The sequence below is a fragment of the Mastomys coucha genome, unplaced genomic scaffold (assembly GCF_008632895.1).
Source record: "Mastomys coucha isolate ucsf_1 unplaced genomic scaffold, UCSF_Mcou_1 pScaffold5, whole genome shotgun sequence".
Lineage (NCBI taxonomy): Eukaryota > Metazoa > Chordata > Mammalia > Rodentia > Muridae > Mastomys > Mastomys coucha.
This window is the reverse complement of record NW_022196911.1, coordinates 15,610,111-15,629,378: the sequence shown is the minus strand read 5'-3', so window position 1 is coordinate 15,629,378 and position 19,268 is coordinate 15,610,111. Positions and strand designations below refer to the sequence as shown.

At 45.0% G+C, this 19,268-nt stretch overlaps 1 protein-coding gene across 6 annotated transcripts in view; it reads right to left on the bottom strand.

Moving 5' to 3' along the window:
* Window positions 1-395: 395 nt before the first annotated feature.
* Window positions 396-19,268, bottom strand: part of Fam120b (family with sequence similarity 120B) — a 50,999-nt gene continuing 32,126 nt past the window's right edge. For 3 of the 6 annotated variants that reach the window (XM_031351091.1, XM_031351090.1, XM_031351095.1), the window contains 5 exons: window positions 10,949-11,155; window positions 9,660-9,768; window positions 7,766-7,852; window positions 2,357-2,408; window positions 396-2,216 (listed from right to left, as the gene is read on the bottom strand). In XM_031351091.1, coding sequence (XP_031206951.1) covers window positions 2,368-2,408; window positions 7,766-7,852; window positions 9,660-9,768; window positions 10,949-11,155 — 444 coding nt within the window. In that variant the 3' untranslated portion in view covers window positions 396-2,216; window positions 2,357-2,367. The remainder of the gene's footprint in view (window positions 2,217-2,356; window positions 2,409-7,765; window positions 7,853-9,659; window positions 9,769-10,948; window positions 11,156-19,268) is intronic. The other 3 variants (XM_031351093.1, XM_031351094.1, XM_031351092.1) reach the window with 3 other exon arrangements.

Below are 19,268 nucleotides of genomic sequence, written 5' to 3'. Positions count from 1 at the left end.
GTCACTTTCCTTGTAGCAGTCTATTGTTTTGCTGGTTTATTTGCTTTTACAGGTCAGAACTGCTTAGTGGTACCTGCATATCTCACTGATTTCTTTGCCCAGTGCTGAGTCATATACTCTCTGCATTCCATGGATGGAGCTTCAACCTGAGCACACCTACTTCCTCTTACAAAGGATATATGGGTCAAATTTTTGATTCCTGAAAACATGTTGATTTTTTCCCCCTACTCTAGGAACACTGGTTATGGGATTCTGGACTCAACAATATTTTTCTATAAAGAAAAAGAAAGACATGGTAAGAAGGTAACAGAAGGCTTGTCATAAAAGGCAGTTCTGAAGCAGAGGGCTGTCGGGACCACAGAATAGGACCGTGTCTTAAAAAAAAATGTGAAGTATGAGTTTAAAAATGTATTTTTATTTTATTGTATATGTGGAAATTCTATCACAAGACTTGACTGGAAAACACCGTAAGCAATGCTGTCACTGGAAAAGCTCTAAATGTGATAAATATTCCATCAACAGAGTGGCTTAAACTTGTGACTGACGTACATACACATTTTACTGACAAGTCAGGATGCAGCTTCCGTGACAGACAACAACTTTCATAGAAATATACTTTCAATCTAGGAAATCAGAATCTTAATTAAAAGTTACACAAGTAAACAGCGAAGAAACAGAACTTCTAAAGGCAGCAATGTTTGAAAGGAGCAGGAAGGAAGGAGACAGGATTCGAGGGAAGGACCAGAAAAGCCAGTTCCAAATCTAGGCAGCTACAAGATGTGCGGACACACTGTGCTTACGCCCTTCAGGAGCAGAAAGAAGCTGAGCAAGTACAACCATATTCAAATGTGGGAGAGATATATCTATACCTTTCTGGTAGACACAAGAGTCTCAGGGAGAAACCCCAGGGCTCCGCACAGCATGGTGGAGCCAGTGGTCTGGGAAGCTGTCAGCGGAGAGACGAAAAGGAACATTTTTAGAGGCTTGTTAAAATCTTAGACATGAGCACTGAAAGGATACATCTTCCAGTGACCAAAGTGCTTGCATCTCCTGAGGGAACTAAGTGTCCTCAGAGATATGGCAGGGCCGTAAGCACCCTGGACAGGCACAGCTACTCTTGTATCCCCAGTGGAGATAGATAAGAACCTCAAAGAGGCTCGCACTTTAACTTAACCCACTAAGTTTCTTTAGAAGTCTTTTTTTTTTTACTTATTTATTTCATCTTTATGGGTGTTTTGCCTGTGTGCATGCCTGGGCATCACTGTGTGTTTGGTTCTCAGAGGCCAGAAGAGGCTTTAGATCCCCTGGAACTGGAGTTACAGACAGTTGTGAGCCACCGTGTGTGGGCGATGGGAAGCGAGAAGAGCAGCCACTGTTCTAAACCATTCAGCTATCTTTCCTCCAAGCAGAACCAATTCTCCCACAAGCAAGCAAGAATTTAGCTGTTTTATTTTTCTATCCAAATACTTTGTGGATCAAGAAAAAAATAGATGAATACTTACTTCTGTTAGATTCTTTTAATGAAAAAGTAACTTCTGACAGATTGTATAGCTGTTAGACATCATGGTTGATGGTGTGAATGAGAGGGGCCCCATCAGCTAGTATGTTTGAAAGCTTGGTCTCCAGTGGGTGGAAAGGATTAGGAGGAGTGGCCTTACTGGAGGAGGTGTGGCTTTGCTGATGGAGGTGTATCACTGTGGGGTGGGCTTTGAAGTTTCAAAACTCGAGCCACTCCCAGTTGGCTAGCCCTCGCCTGGATGCTGTCACATACCCCAACATGGTGGTCAGAGGCCCTACCACCCTCTGGAACTCTAAGACCAAAATTAAATGTTTTCTTTTGTAAGTCGCTTTGGTCATGGTGCCTTTTCACAGTAACAGAAAAATAAGAAGACATCATGATTTCAAAGACTAATGATTTGAGGAAACGGTTTCACGATTTAATAGGAAGAAAATGTTTGGAATTAGACTCCTGCTAAGGACAGGGGAGCATTCTCAATGTTTGTCAAGTGTTCTGGGTCATGGAGTCAGGAGTAACCTCAGAAACAAACCAATGGGGTCTTTTTATAGTTAGTGCAGGAACCTCTGAAAAGCAATTTTTCCTTCCTTTAAAGTGTGGTCCCAGTTGCTGTCCTTGTTGAAGAGACTGGGTGATATCACTCTGAACACTCCTTGGAAGGAGGGTGGGGTCTGCGCATTGATCCTTTTTCCACACTCTGCTGGAAGAAGCAAGCACATCTTGAATTAGGTTGGTGGGTCGCAGTCGGGAAGCTGGCCCATGTGACATACTAACCACTTGGCCTGCAGCTATAACGACAGAGCGTCTACTGGTTCACTGAGAGGCGGGGGAGGACTTTACCTGTACAACACCTAGTATCTTCTCCAGTGGTCATGTTCATGCTGTCTGCTCCCTGTACCAAACAGAGATGAACACCAGAGTAAGAAGAGATGTCTCCAAATAGCAACTCAGAGAAGCGGCATGGCTCTAAGCATGCATAAAGATGGATTGCTGAGCTGTCCTGGAAGATGGAACATTTTTCAGTTGTGACCACCTGTCATTAAATTTTGCTCTATAATTATTCCATTAAACTGGAAGCAATTAATTAGGAGGCAGTGCTATTAGTAGAAGGAAACTGTCACAATTGTTTCTCTTGGTGCCAGTTCTGACCATCTGCAGGACATCTAGATGTTTATTACTGCTAATGACTTTGGAAATGGAAATTCATATGCAGATGGCTCTCAGAGGACTTCCTGCCAAGCACAGAAAAAGCTATGTGGGCTTTTCCAGGGCTGAGCACACAAGTGCCCCAACCCCACAGTGTAGCTGGCCACTTCCTGCCTCTGACAGACACTGATGTTGAGAAGGGGCTTGGAGCAGAACTAGCCTTGAAGAAAACAGAGTTTCCACATCTTAAAAACCCTTTCTGGTTGGGCATGGTGGTACTCAGGACTCAGAGGCAGGTGGATCTCTGTGAGTTCCAGCCGGGATAACCACATAGTGTGATCCTGTCTCAACAACAATACCACGCTTTTCTGTAAGACTTGCTCTTGGCTTTCTTTGGTACATGGAAGCGATGACTTTAACATGCATTGCCTAATGACCCCTAAAGTGTGAGGGTGACAACCCAAACAGGTGTCCAGATGAATACAACCTTCAGCACCCCTGTCATCGAGGCTCCCACCCCTGTGGTTTCCTAGTGTGCAGGCCCCTCTTAGTAACCATGAGAAGAGGCAGAGTGAAGAATCTCATGAAGTTTACAGCTCTTAATGGAATGTAACACGTTTTTCCTCACCAGCTGGGCTGAATAACAGCCAGGGACAGGTCAAAGCTTCAACTCCGGGCACCCATTTGTTCACAGGGTGACTGAGTTGGCCCTAGACTTTGATGCTGACTACCTGTGGGGTGCACCCCCACTCCATCTGCTAGGCCGCAGTCCCTGCAGTGACCCTGAAGGCTCACATTCACACAGTTATGTTATTATTGCATGTTGTGAATGTGTGTGAACTATGTCCACAGTGAACACTGCTATTTTGAATAAAAGAATTTTGAGCCTTTCCTAATGTGAAGAAAATGTTCTGGCCCAAAACACAAACCCAGTCATTTCACCGAAACAGTAGATTGCTTCATCTTTCAAACAACAACAAAAAACTCCAATTAAGGACCAACTGTACAAAGGAGCATATAAGCAAAGCGTATACCACAGCAGTAGCCACAGGCGGCCTGTGGACTTTCTTCCACGCAGGCAAGGCGCCAAGCAAGCTCTGTCCTTGCACACACACTGCCCCTAGCTGCTTCTAGACTCACCTCTAGCCATCGAGCCTGACATCAGTCCAGCACAAGGCCACTCAAACTGGCCTTTGTGTTTCAGGTCCCTAGAACTTTTCCTAGCCCAACCTTCATAATCAAGACCGTGATTATGTTTCTATTATAACCCACCCCAGTAAAGTGGAGAGGCCCTTCAAAGTTCCAAGTCTCAAACCAGGGCCTAATGTAATGTCTATGTAGCTTTTTGCCTTTTAACTCATGTGGCTAGTGCCACATTTCAAATGGGCTTCTCTGTTCCTAAAGTGAGATAATACTCCCAATGTGTCAAGTTTAATGTGGCCTTGTAGGTGGAGGATAGCAGCCAGCTCCTGGAAATTTCCAGCCTGTGAATCGGTCAGTTGTGTAAAGAGATCTACTACTGTTCATTCAATCACTGGACAGAATTAACTGTCCAGGGCCGGCCTGTGTGCCCCTTCCCCAGGGCTTGCACATCTGCAACCGTGATGATGACGTCTCCCTGTTCTTTTGTGGGTCAGAAGAACTGCTTATTAGTTTTGATTATCTGGACTTTTCTTTATATGTGTAAACATAGGCTTTAAGGCATGTATGTCGGAAGTGAGATATCAAAACCTTGGTGGTATGGATGTGATTACTGGATTTATAATACTGGGGCATCCGATGGGAAGTGTGACATCACTTATTATTATTATTGCCCTATGAACTGGCGAATCATCTAACATGCAAGCAAGTGAACCAATGCAGAATGCACACAGTCTGTTTCACTAAGTTGGTGAGGGCTCCAAGGTTCCAAAAAGGCAGGTCATTGTTGGGCTACAAGACTGTGGCCCAGAATGCAGACAGAGGACCCAGAAGTAGCCTCACGTAAGTGCTGAGGACATAAAAGTTCATGGCTCAGGGAGGACCAAGTCCTGAAGGTGCAAGGGATCCAAAGGAAAGTGCATCTTTCCAGGCCAGGCCATGGCTGAGACCACCGATGTGTGCGGAGAGGTGCAGACCAGCTGGGTTGAAAACTAGGAAATCAGGAGATGTGTGGCATGCATACAAAGAACCAGAAGGGCGGCTGCTGCTGCTCTGGGTCCTTCACGAAGCTTCCAACCCCCCTCGGTAGCAGCTGCTTTTACAATGAATGGAGCAGTATCCTTGAAGACACCTACAGCTTGGATAGGATTACCTCTGAGGAGCTAGCTGTTCTGGGAACCACTGAAGACCAGCCTTCCAGCTCACCCAGGGGAGTTCTCATCTTAGAATTCTGACTTCTCCTGACCCATGGTTTCCTCCTCAGGGACAGGCCACCAGGGGCAGGAGGTTACACCATTCTGTCACCTGTCTTCCTGTCCTAAGACCTGTATCCACTCTACATGTGGCTAAAGGCTGCTAACCTCGTTATCACTGGTCACAAGGACACTGTCACATAGGGATAATAATAATAATAATAATCCTGGTGCCATGAAGATAGGAGTGGGACAGACAGATGACATGACATCTCTGGGCTATTGGAAATGCTGAGTGATGTGGGATCTAGTGTAGACAGACCTCTGGCAGAGACCCAGGACTCAGAAAGCATCTCTCCTAGGGAGCAATCATATTATTTTCATCTATGATCACATGCTCAATGCTCTCTAGAGAATGTGAAGAAATCAATACCTTTATGATCAACAACCCAAAGGAGGACTGATTTCCCCTAGTGTATCTAAAATATATATCCATATAACTTCTGCCATGGTACTAACACTGAGAATAATCAAATTCTTGTGACACTTTTCCTGGGCATTCAGTCTGGGACAGGATCCTGTGGGTACAGACAGCTCTTTGTAGGACTGGTGTGGGTCACTGTCCTAAGAGCTGCAGGTGAAGTGACTGAGACTCAGGCTACCCAAGGGAGACTGGCATGGGCCTGGCTCTATGGCATCTCTGTAAATAACACCTTTCTCAATCACCAGCCATGAATCAAAGAATCATAGCCCTATAGAGCTACACGTACACAGGCTTACTGATGCCAGCAGCTGTCTGACAGAACAAGGAGACAGGACAGTGACTGGAGACAGTCATCAGACACAGTCTGAGTGTGGAGATCTGAGAATACTGGTGATCTCCTGTAGCTGGTGAGGCTGTTAGCCTCCATACAGAACTACTGCCTCCTATTGCTCACAAGTGTACAGTTGCCATTTGGCCTAGCTCTGAGGTTCTGGACATGGGAATGAGACAATGGCAAGCCAGAGATGACAAAAGGAAAGCATCCTCTTCCACAGTGTACGAGGCAATCTGGACTGCTGCTGGCAGGGAAGGGCAGGCCGAGGAGACAGTGACTTCTGCAGGGGGGAACCATCATTAGAGACTGGCTGCCTGAGAGGGGCCATCAGCTTTCCCCTCAGCACAAGGGTGTTACATTAGCCTGACTTTCAGAATTCAGGCTGCCCAAACACTGTTGGGGGGTGGGGGAGGGACATGCAGGTAGCCAGGCCTAGGCCTAGATCCTACCTAACTCAAGTGTCTAAAGCCATGACCAGTGTCATGGTCAGCTTTATAGATGTTCATTACTTTTGGTAGCTGTTAGCCTTAATGGATATCTACCTAGTCAGATAGGTAGCCTTTCCCCTTGCCATTTTTCTGGACAAACACCTGTCTGGGTCAGCTCAGAGTTGTGGGCCACCTGGTTATCATGGCAGGGAGCCCCAGGAACAGTCTGTCCTGGAGAGTTCAGGGAACTTCAGCTGGACCACCACAGGCCCTAGAAGCCAGTCAGTGGAGGAATTTGTGGAGAGTACTTTCTGTAAGTTTAGATAGTTCAAGGAAACTGAAAAGCTAATCCAAGTCTGCAATGACAGAGTCCTTCCCTGCCCCCGACACCTGTCCCTCGACACCCTCTCTCCAGGGAAGAGCCTCCTAAAGGTATCCACAAGGAACTGAATTATTCTAAACAATACAGCAGCTTCAACATTTGCTCATGTGCTGTCTACAGCCTGGGCATTGTACATGTGTCCTTCTGTCTACAGCGTGGGCACTGTACATGTGTCCTGCTGTCTATAGCCTGGGCACTGTACACAAGTGCTGTCTATAGCCTGGGCACTGTACACAAGTGCTATCTACAGCCTGGGCACTGTACATACATCCTCTTGTCTACAGCCTGGGCACTGTACACGAATGCTGTCTACAGCCTGGGCACTGTACACGAATGCTGTCTACAGCCTGGGCACTGTACACGAATGCTGTCTACAGCCTGGGCACTGTACATGTGTCCCGCTGTCTACAGCCTGGGCACTGTACACGAATGCTGTCTACAGCCTGGGCACTGTACATGTGTCCTGCTGTCTACAGCCTGGGCACTGTACATGTGTCCTGCTGTCTACAGCCTGGGCACTGTACATGAGTGCTATCTACAGCAATCTGAGCAACATGTAAAGCTGCACATAGTTTGCAAAAGTAAAAATCACATTTGAATTTCCATAAAAGGACAAAACCATAAATCTTAGGTAATTTCAGTTGACTACCAAGTTTAGCTCTGAAATCTACAAGGGATTTGAATTTAAATACTGATGAGAGGTCCTCTCTATATTTAAATGTAAATAATTACATATTAAAATTAGTGTGATTTTCAATACATCTGTATGACACATAAGAAGCTGTATTTCCAAAATTATAAATGTAATCCATGACATGAAAGATAACAGAACATTCCTATTTGAGCCCTCTATCAGCAATCTTTTGAAAAACCTTTGAATAAATTGTAAAAAAAAAAAATGAGTTTTTAAGAGATGAATGAACTGGCAGAAAATAAAGCAGCAAGGAGAGACAGCTCACCATCGCGCGAGACCACTGCTTGCCTCTACTCCATTAAATAAGGAATTAGGTATGCCAACATATTGATCTGCTTTCTGACTGTAATTGCTTGAGACATAGGAAAGGGCCTTTAGCACAGCAGTATGTAGGGATGTGGTGCCTAGGAGCAGGTGATGGCTGACCCCCGTTCAGGTAGCCTCTTACCTGAACTCTGGTCTCTCCAGGTCTGCCCAGAATGGCCATGTGTGGAGCCTGTCCTGTAGGAGCTGTAGCCCTGTCTCCCTTGCCTCCCTGTGGGAACATGGGCAACACACATCAGCACACGGCCACTCACTCTGCCTCACACCTAATGGTGCAGTAAGTGATAGCAAGCCGGGGATCATTCAGTGTGCTCACAGTAGCGGAGCGGGACTGGAGGACTCCTGCAGCCAGTCTGTACTGCGAGCCAAATGGCAGTCAATGACAGTACTGAGAACTGGCTCGCCACGTGGTTCTGGGGGCTTGTTCCTTACCCAGATTCCTCTCCAGAGGCAACAATTGTCAAAGCTAGTTCCTCTAGCAGGGAGGCCCAGCTACACAATGATAAAGATGCTTTTCCCTTGAGCATATTCCCGGGATGTGGTGTGCTCTTCTACACCCCCCACAAATGCATGAACACATTCTTTTTACACTCGGATGTCTCCCTTGGATCACTAATTTCCACTAATTATGCATGACCTTGCACTTAAGGTATTTTTATTTCACGTGCTCCACCGAACGAGGACGAGTTCCTGTCTTAAGTGCCAATCACAGATTCTGAGGTGTGTCTGGTCATTGTGCATTTGACCAGGAAGCCCCAAGTGCAAACACATGTATGATATGACCTTCAGAGACTAAAATCCTCTTGTTTGGAGGCACCGTGGCCAGAAAGGATAAGGAGCCATGCACCCATACCACTAATTCACCCAGTAGTGACCAAAAAGACCACAGAACAGCAGACTGATGCCTGAGAGGCCCCAAGGATGCCGGCACTTTCCCCATGGCCATCTCCTGATCCCATTTTCTTCCACTGTCAGAGAAGCTGCTGTCCTGATAATAGCACTTCAAAACCTTTAAAAGTTCCTCAATTCATAATGTTTATAAACATCACCTCTTTTAAATGTAGTATTACGAATTCTATACCCAACTCCAATTGACCTTCCTTGCTTTTCCTACTGTTGTAATTCACCTAAATCTATACTCAGTCCTCCCCAGACCTTACTGAGCAAGGCAAATCGGCCTCTGGGGATGCCCGTTACTGACACCGCGCTGCAGGGCTCCTTGGATGTTTAGAACCCACTGGCAGTGTGGAACCCTGCCAGAACCCCCAAATACAATAGATGTATGATGTGACCTTCAGAGGCCTGGGCATGTGTCATGGACAACAGTGAAGGAAGATTGGCCACTGTTCAATGTGGTGGGAAGTGCTGTGGAGACAGCTGAGGGAGAACTTTGAAAGGAACGTCAGAAATTTATCATCTTTCAACAAGTCTCATTTTAGATCACAGAGCCGAAAGCCTTTTTACAGTTCCTTTAAATGCTTTCTTTTTGAGATAATTTAATTGTGACATTTCTCCTTTCCTCCAGGTTCCTCCCATTTTCTACTCCCTACTTGCTTTGAAATTCATGATCTTTTTTTTTTCACTGTTACTCCACACATATATGTATATAACATACTGAATTTTTCTAATGTCCCTTTTCTAATGTTGTTATGAGAAAAACTAAACCTTAACTTTTGTCACGTAGACAAACACTATCCATGTAGTCTTTAACTAGGGGAATTGTGGAAATTATCCTAGGGAGACATTAGAGAAAGGGTTCTCTATTTCAATTAACAAATGAATCCTTTTTGAAAGGTTTTTCTTTATGGGACCAGAATTTAGGTTATGTGGACAGCCCGGTCATATTCATCTGTCCTAATTTCACCATTCTCTTTTCAGGTGCATCGACCTGGGCCCCAGCACATTAAGTGACAGGAAGAGGGAAGCACTCAGCCCTTACCCACTGTGTAATGAGAGCTCCAATGCGTTCTGCCTACAATCCGCCGGTTCTCCTTGGAGCAGGCCTTGCCCTTACCCACCTGTGTAATGAGAGCTCCAATGTGTTCTGCCTACAATCCGCCGGTTCTCCTTGGAGCAGGCCTTGCAGACCACGGCCTTCAGGTTGTGGAACTTGGTGAGCCATGATCTCTGCAAACAGATCCGATGAAAATGCTCCATGAAAGAGCTGGATTGAGAGCAGGGTGTGAGGTGGCAGGGGTGGGATTCAACCTACTAGTGGTCACTGTCCCCACATCAACCAGGGTAGTGTCATGCTCTGCACCAGGTGAAGAAGGAGCACCTCCCCATTAGCATGGCCTGAAGAGGGTCTTAGATGACTGTTCCCCTCCTGAGTCCCCTGGAAATGGTGGCAGATACCTATGATGTCTGCTGCTGTCTTGTGTAGATTAAACAGTCATGGCTAAAAATCTACTCTCCTGACAATGTATGAATACCGCGTGGAAGTGCTTGGGTCAAACACCAGCAGCAGACAGGGGTATAATCATTAGCTGTTCTGGTAGCTTCTTGAATTAGTAGGGAAATTTCATCCTAGATCATTCTTTTAAGTGGGCTTGGTGAGAGATGGGGTGCTCAAGGAGGAATTGTGTATTTGGAGGTACACAGACAAGGATAACTGGCAGCTGTGCTCCAGGGCTGCATCTCCTCCCACCGCTTCCAGAGACATGTCTAGATCTGAGAAAGGGCTGCCCACTGGTTCTGCTCCTCTAAGTTCTAAACACTCACAAACCCTGCGACACCCTGAAACTTTGGTGAGAAATGGTGATGGTGACACATTGCCAAATGTTTTCCCTTTGGTGTGAAAACTTGGGAGTGTTTTATCTAACAGATCAGCATGTTCTCTCACAATCACACCGCCTTCTCATCCCTGTGGGTAAGAAAACATTCCAAATGAGCTTGGCGGGAGGCCTCATTTGGAAATCTTCCAGGAATCATGAAGCAATTCTACTGAGAAGGCTGACTCAGCAGTCAGGGTCCCCAGGACATGGGCAGCCTTTTGTAGCAGGAGAGTCTCCCCCAACTAGTCTGCTGTCAGGGGGAACCCCTCTATAGAAGGTGCAAGCCCTTCTCTCAGCTCATTCTCCCTACAGAAGCCACTAGCAAGGTGAACACCAACTGATGCTGCTGAGCACGCCAACCTCATGTGTGAAGAACAGAAACATTAGCAGGGTCCTAACAGCCGTGTGAGGTGATGGGAGTGATGCTAGAGAACATGCCTGCGTTCCTAAAGTGAGATGGGCTGACTTTCTAGGCATATTGCAGTGACTGACTTCAAACATACTCATTCTGATATACAAGGACCAGGACTCACATTTTGTTCCAAAAGAACTTCCACGGCATATCCCTTTTCAGACTGCAGGTACTTCTGATGGAAAAGCTTGCCATCAAATACATTCCAGGGCATAAACTCACTTGTTGTCCAGGGGAAGCCACATGCGCTGTTGACTAGTACCAACATGGTGAGGCCACGGACAAGGAGGGATCCCAGCTGCACAGCTCTGGAGTTAATGTAATCCAGCTGTGGAGACACATGTGCAAAGACAGCTCAAAACAGAGAGCTCAAGGCAGACGTTAAACGTGAGCAGCAAAAAGATAACTCAAGGGTCTCAGCCCTTTAAGCCTTCAGAACGGATGCTTACCAAGCCCTGAATAGGATGCTGGGCCTCCTGAGCTCTTCTGAATGAAAGTGGCCTGATAAGCAAGCTACATCAGAGGAGGAGACAGGAGCCCCTCCCACCCCCCAGGAACACACTTCTGTTCACCATCCACCCAGTAGGGCAGCAGGAGCTCACATTGGCTCTTTCCTTACATAGATCCAGAACAGTCATCCTGGTTGTGGTGGTTTGAATGGGAGTGGCTCCCATGGATTCGTAAGTTTGAATACTTGGTCCTCAGTTGGTGGAACTGTTTGAAAAGGATTAGGAGGCATGGCCTTGTTGGAGGAGGAGGTGTGTCACTGGGAGTGGGCTTTGAAGTTTCAATAGCCCACAGCATTCCTAGTCTCCCCCCACCATTGCCTGCCTGCCTTGGCCGTGTGGATCATATGAGCTCTTAGCTACTACTCTTGTGCCATGATCCCCACCATGACCATCAAGGACACAACTGTCTTGTCTCAGTGATAGAAAAGTAACTGAGACACTGCTGTAGGAAAAATCTGGGCTATCACAAGATGTAGCCACTAAATAAAACTTACAAGACAGGTAGAGTGCACAGACACACATGCAGGCAAAAGACTCATACACATAAAATTAAAATAGATAAATGAAAATCTTAAAAAGGAGAATCTCTTGCTAACATGAAATACTTCTTTTCTTTGTTAAATCCATCTGTACATTTAACTTGTTTTTTTTGTTGTTGTTGTTGTTTTGTTTGTTTGTTTGTTTTGGTTTTTCAAGACAGGGTTTCTCTGTATAGCCCTGACTGTCCAGGCTGGCCTCAAACTCAGAAATCTACCTGCCTCTGCCTCCCAAGTGCTGGGATTAGAGGCATGCGCCACCACTGCCCGGCTTCATTGTTATTCTTATTGATAGAGAGAAGCCACCCTTTATGCTGCATAAGGTTCCACAACCCACAGGAAACCACACATGGATCCCTGTGGATCTGTGATGCTGACTGTGCTGCAGGCATCAACACTGCAAATGTCCAAGAAACCCCATTGAAAGGGGAGCACACGTGAGCCAGCCACCTCTGGGCATCTGTTTTGCTTACACTGACCAATACTACCTTGAACACCATTACATATCTAAGAGTCAATAAAACTGAAAAAAGGTTAGAGAAAGAGAGAGTGATCGGTGTTTTAACATTTTATACACAAGACCCCACTTAAATGAATTTGACAATTATTTTAAAAACTATCAAAAGTACAGTGGTGCATGGCTGTAGTTCCAGAATGGAGGAGGCTGAGGCATGCTGACTGTCAGAAGTTCAGGACTCCCCTGGTCTGCATGGCGAGTTCCAGGCCAGGAGGGGATACAGTGTGAGACCCTGTCTGTAAGTAAAAAAGTTGTTTATCGTGAGCCTGGATCACTGCAGATTCAATCTTCAATAGTAAGGGGTGAGCTTCTTCAGCTGCACAGACTGTTTATAGAGGTCAGACTCGGAAAAGCTCATTCCTTAGACAGAGCCACTTGGGAATACTTTGTAGACCCTGATGGGGCTCTCCACTCATGTGAAACCTCTATGAATGGTCTGCAGAGTCTACTAGGAGCAGAACTGAATTTAATGAACTATTCTCAAAGTCCATTAATACGACACTATTTTCCGTTCATTTACTCTATGAGTAAAGGGAGCTGCCGACCTCACAGGCATGAGGTCTTCTTTCTTTCACTTGTTTTTATCAAGACTACATTCTTTGGGGGAGGTGGTAGGGCTCTCTATGTAGCCCTGGCTGCCCTGGATCTTGCTATGTAGATCCTGCCTCTGCCTGCCTCCGTCCCAGGAGCTGGGATTAAAGGCATGCACCACCACACCTAGCACAAGTGCAAGTCTGGGCCTATAGATCACACAGATGTTTAGCTTGTACCTAGGCCATTCGAGTTAGTAAAACAGTTATGAAGGCACAGCTTTCAGAGCTCAGCTTCCATGTGCTCACTGGTAATATATGGACATTAGCTGAATTATGTATGCGGGGCTGACATCCTGTTTTGTTTTGGTTTTGCAATTCCCTCGAGACTTTTCTTTTAGAGGACTTCTGGATAAGATGGCAGAACAGAAGCCACATTGGATGTAGTCACTGATTACAGTTTGGGAGTTAAAGGGATATGAATATTTTATCACTCCATCTGCTACTTTTCCAAGCCTGAAATAGAATTGATCAACACCTCGACCAGCCTCTCGACCATGGGACCCATGGGACCCGTGGGAGGCTATGAATGGATTTGTGGCTACCACTTAAACAACCCCTTCCTTCCAAAGCAGCATTTCCTGCAAGCAAACTGGGCTGAAAAACTCCTACCAGGAAATCTACAAAACAAGCGGTGGTTAAAAATGTCACATAGGGGATTCCTGGTGGCTGCTACCAGGAACACTGTCAACATTCCAAATGAGGAAACGCAAAACTTCTGACGGAGCTAAACATAAACGCTCATGGTGCTTTGGGCACAGCTCCCCGTCCTGTGGGAGGGCAGGAACCTCAGCTGCACCGAGCTTACGTCAGCTCTCCACAGCCTACAAAACAGTTAAGAAAACTCCATGCACATGGCAGAGAAAATGGGGCCATTTAAAAGCAACAGGGAATACAACCTAGACAAAGTGGCAGAGCAGCCAAGGAGAAAAGAAATCAATACTCAGGCTCTGCTCACGTTTTCTTTTGACCGACTACCCAGCTCTCCTTCCCCATGACAGCTACTCCTTATCTAGCACAGGGAGGCACTGTAACAGGCCAATGCTGTCCCCTACATAGCACAGGGAGGCGCTGTAACAGGGCCAATGCTGTCCCCTACATAGCACAGGGAGGCGCTGTAACAGGGCCAACGCTGTCCCCTACTGTTCATATTACACATTCTTACACTCTTCTTTCTTAACTTTTCCTTTTCTTTTAAATCTTCCTTTTTCTCTTCTGATACTTACTCTACTTGGTTCTACATCTCTCAAAGCCCAGAGGCTGACTTGGTTTACAACCACTGAGTATATATCTTTACTTCTTTTTAGTCTGCAGTTAATCCAATCCCCCACATATCCACCCTATTCTCCCCTTAGCCCTAACTATTACCAGACCTGTGCACGCCCCTCTCTTGTTTCCCATCTAATGGCCTAAGCTTACTGCTAGGTTCACAGTGACTGTTCAGCTTTTTTCTACTTTGCATTCATCCTAGCATTATTAATATTCATAGTACCACCAGGGTCGACTTCTACACTAATCCCCACTTAGCAAATGTGTTCTGTAGTTACCTGCAACTCCATACTGGAGTGGTATAACGACTGGAACTACAGACAGTTCTCAAGCCACAGGCGCAGAGCATAAATTGAGCCCGGCGCCTGGAACAACAGTCTAAGAGATGAAAACTTAACTATACCACAACCTTGTCTCTTCCAAATACTGCAAATGTGATCACTTTGAGAAGAGAGGCAAGTTGAATTCAAAGACAACAACCAACACATCTTTACCTGTAGTCTAACCACAGATGAGCAAAGCCCAGGGCACAACCACAGTAATATGAAAACCAAGACAACTCACCTCCAGAAATCACCAGCTGCATGCTGATGACTCATAACTACTGTTACTTAGATGAAACTCGGGATGTACCATTGAAGAGAATGATTATAAATATGGTAAACATTATGAGGAGGACTCCAGTATTTTCTGAGAACACAAATAAGTGACAGAAAGGAATAAGATGCCAATCCACAACATGAAAGGAGAATAAGAGATAAATACTGAAGAAAACTTAACCAGAATGGAGATAGAATGTAAAACACAATATGAAATCAAAGTCCAGTCGGACGTCTCAGCAATAGCATGGATCACAAGGACACAGAGTATCAAGGTATGAAGTCTTCGGTGTGGACCCAGGACCCCCCTAGATTTCTCCCAATGCCCCACCCTTTCAATCTTTCTTTTAGCCCCTCCACTCCTTTGTGACATTCACAGATCCATAGTACCACTTTCTATGAGGGAACCCCAGTGCCTGCACTAATCTGGAACCCAGTTGGCAACCTTGACTATCTCACCTGTCCTCCATTCCAGCCTCCCCAGAGCTCCTTCAGCCCTGCTGAAGTCTCCAGCAGGATCCCTCCCTTTCGCCCCTCAAGACCCTACCTCTCGCTGCAGACCTACTTCGTTCCCACTGCCTTGTTCAGCCTTTCCTTCTAGGCCACCTCTATTTCTCTGTGACACCCCTAGACCTCCACATACACTCTCTTTCAGAGATTCTACAGTTACCACACTTGCCTAGGATCCAAAGTGGGCAACAGCAACCTGAAATGGAACATCCATGCAACGCGAAGCCTGGATAAGACACCTACAGCAAGAAACAGTTGAAACAGCATAACTCCGAATGCCTGGGTCTCAACAAGACACAAACGTGAGCAGCAAACACAGCATGCCTCTGACAGAAGGCAGAAATCCTATTGCAACAGGCTCCGAGAAAGCTTTTAGCTGAAGCACAGAACAAGGACTTCAAAAGAGGATCTAAATACATGCCTGGGTGAAGACTGAAAACAAACAAACAAACAGCTGGACAAAATAATTGAAATATTTCAAGACAAGAAAAAGAATCACTATAGAAAAATCAAGTATAGATAAAACTAGAAATGAAAAATTTAGGCTATCAAACAAAAGCCTCCACGGTAAGCCTCTTCAGCAGACATGAACACAAAGACTCGGCAGCAGAAAGGATAGCCCAATCAAATGAAAGGCTAAGTCTGAAAAAAATTCAGACACAAGCATCCAGGAAATCTGAAACACTATAAACAGACCAAACCTTCTAATGATGGGTATGAAGGGAGAAGAATCCCAGGTCAAAGGCACAGAAAATATTTTTAATAAAAATCATAGAAGAAAATTTCCCCAACCTAAAGAAAAGTTGCCTATTGAGGTACAAGAAGCATACAGAACACAAAATAGACAGGACCAGAAAAGAATTTCCCCAGGACACAATAACCAAAAGACTAAATGCACAGAACAAGAAAGGACATTAAAAAGCCACAAGGAAAAACAAAAACAAAAACAAAAAGCCAACAAGTCATACAAAAGCAGGTCCATTAGAAAAACACTTGACTTTTTGATGGAGGCTCCCAAAGCGGGAAAAACCTGGCTACAAATTCTGAGAGACAATGGATGCCAGCCAGACAAAGTAAACTACCAATCACAATCGACAGAGAAAGAAAAACATTTCTATGATAAAACCAAATTTAAGCAATTTTTATCGATCTATCTAGGTTTATACAAGACGCTAGAAGGATAACTTCAGAAACTTCTGTACTTAACTCAAGAAGTTCAGAAAAACAGACACAAAAAATAAGTAATCCCAGAACAGCAAATCAAAACAATGGCAACTCTACTTGCACCATAAGGAAATAACAGGAATCAGTAAACACTGCTCATTGGTAACTCTCAGTAATGGTCTTAATTCCCCAATAAAAAGACACAGACTAACAGACTAGATTAGGAAACAGGATCCATCTTTCTGTTGTGCTCATAAAATACCCTCACTCTCAAGGGTAGACATCACCTTAGAGTAAATTCCAAATGTATTTGTATTTATATTTTCACGTGGGCTGTGTCAATTATTTGTCATGCATCATGTGTTCTCTTTCAAGTACCAGAACCAGGCATGCCCTACAGGAATGCAAGGTGGAAGTCCACACTGAGCTACATTTGTGAGGAGAAGACCAGTGAGCTCTGACTTGTATTCAGAGGTGGTGCAGCTATGACCAAGCAGAGAGCCTACGACTCTGAGGAAACTCTGAGCTCTCTTGCATATCCTTAGATCAAGTAGCAGCAGATCCTGTGTTGCAGGAACAGGACGGTCCTCTATACACTTCATCAAGAGCTGATTTTTTTCTAAACTATAAGAAATTGCTTTTATTTGTAAAAATATTCTAATTTATGTGTATTCCTTGGTTTCATATGTAGTTGATTTATGTGTGTGTGTGTGTGTGTATGTGTGTATGTTAGGGAGTGATTCTAGTGTTTTTGTCTTAATTCAGCTCCCAGACACTGAGGGTCCCTGCCCCTAGCTGGCTTTGACTGGTAATAAAGAACTGCTGCACAGCCTACGTCATGATTGGGAAGCAGAGAGATCAGAATTAAGAGCCCGCTGACATGTAAGAACCTGGGAAAGTGGTCTAGGGGCCGCTTCCCCAATGGCAGAGATGAAATATAGATTTTAAAAGGTGTTAACTATGGAATACTAGAGGGGAGTGTGCGCTAGGGAGGTTTAGACATACCCAGCCATTGAGCTAGTCAAGGCATATCAAAACTAAGCAGGCATGACCAGGGATGTGAGGATGATCTAGCCTTATCTGTCACCCCATTGATTACCAAGAGATAATTCAGCTGAGCTGGCTGGCTAGGTGGGTGTTTCCTTCCTCCTTCATCATGCGTCCCTCCTGAAGCTGCACTCCATCTTAGAGAACAACTTACCCAAGCGTGTCCCCTACTAGAATCCCCAACAGTATTTGCTCAGGCCCTGTGTAATGCTCTGACTTCAAGTCCCCTCTGGATTAGTCATGCCCACTGTAATATAAATATTACCTAAATAGTTGTTATGCTGTTTTACCTGGGGAATAATGACAAGGAAAAATGTCTGTACATGTCTAGTATATATGCAGTTTATACAAAATTATTTTCAATCTATGGTTAGTTGGGGAACCTATGGCTACAGAGAGAAAGTTAGTATAAAATATGTACATAGATATGTATACATATAGCACAAATCTGGATTTTTTAAAAAATGTATAGATAAGCATATAGGGGTTTTTTTTTATTAGATGTTTTCTTTAGTTACAATATCACCTTTCCCAGGTTCCCCTCCAAAAAAAAAGAGAAAAAAATAATAAAATAAAAAACCAAAAACTAAAACAAACCTCTGTTGCCTCCCCTCTCCCCCTGCTCACCACCCCACCCTCTCCTGTTCATTGGCCCTGGCATTCCCCTACACTGGCATAGACTAGGCCATCCTCTGCTACATATGCTGCTGGAGCCATTAGTCCCACCATGTGTACTCTTTGGTTGGTGTTTTAGTCCCTGGGAGCTCTGAGGGTACTAGTTAGTTCATATTGTTGTTCATCTTAAGGGGCTGCAAACCCTTCAGCTCCTTGGGTCCTTTCTCTAGCTCCTTCATTGGAGACCCTGTACTCAGTCCAATGGAAGGCTGTGAGCCTCTACTTCTGTATTAGTCAGGTACTGTCAGAGCCTCTCAGGAGACAGCTATATCAGGCTCCTGTCATCCAGCACTTGCTGGCATCCACAATAGTGTCTAGATTTGATGATTGAATATGGGAAGGATTCCTAGGTGGAGCAGTCTCTGGATTGTCCTTCCTTCAGTCTCTGCTCCCTGGTTAGTCTCTACAACTCCTTCCATGGGTATTTTGTTCCCTTTTTAAAGAATGAATGAAGTATCCACACTTTGGTCTTCCTTCTTCTTGAGTTTCTTGTGGTTTGTGGATTGTAGGGGTATTCCGATCTTCTGGACTAATAACCACTTATCAGAGAATACACACCATGTGTGTTCTTTTGTGATTGGGTTACCTCACTCAGGATGATATTCTCCAGATCCATCCATTTCGCCAAGAATTTCATAAATTCATTGTTTTTAATAGCTGAGTAGTACTCCATTGTGTAGATGTACCACATTTTCTGTATTCATTCCTCTGCTGAGGGACATCTGGGTTGTTTCCAGTTTCTGGCTATTATAAATAAGGCTGCTATGAACATAGTGGAGCATGTGTCCTTATTACATGTTGGAGCAATATTCTGGGTATATGCCCAGGAGTGGTATAGCTGGGTCCTCTGGTAGTACTATATTCAATTTCCGGAGGAACCACCAAACAGATTTCCAGACTGGTTGTACCAGCTTGCAGTCCCACCAGCAATGAAGGAGTGTTCCTCTTTCTCCACAACCTCTGCTGTCACCTGAGTTTTTTATCCTAGCCATTCTGACTGGTGTGAGGTGGAATCTCAGGGTTGT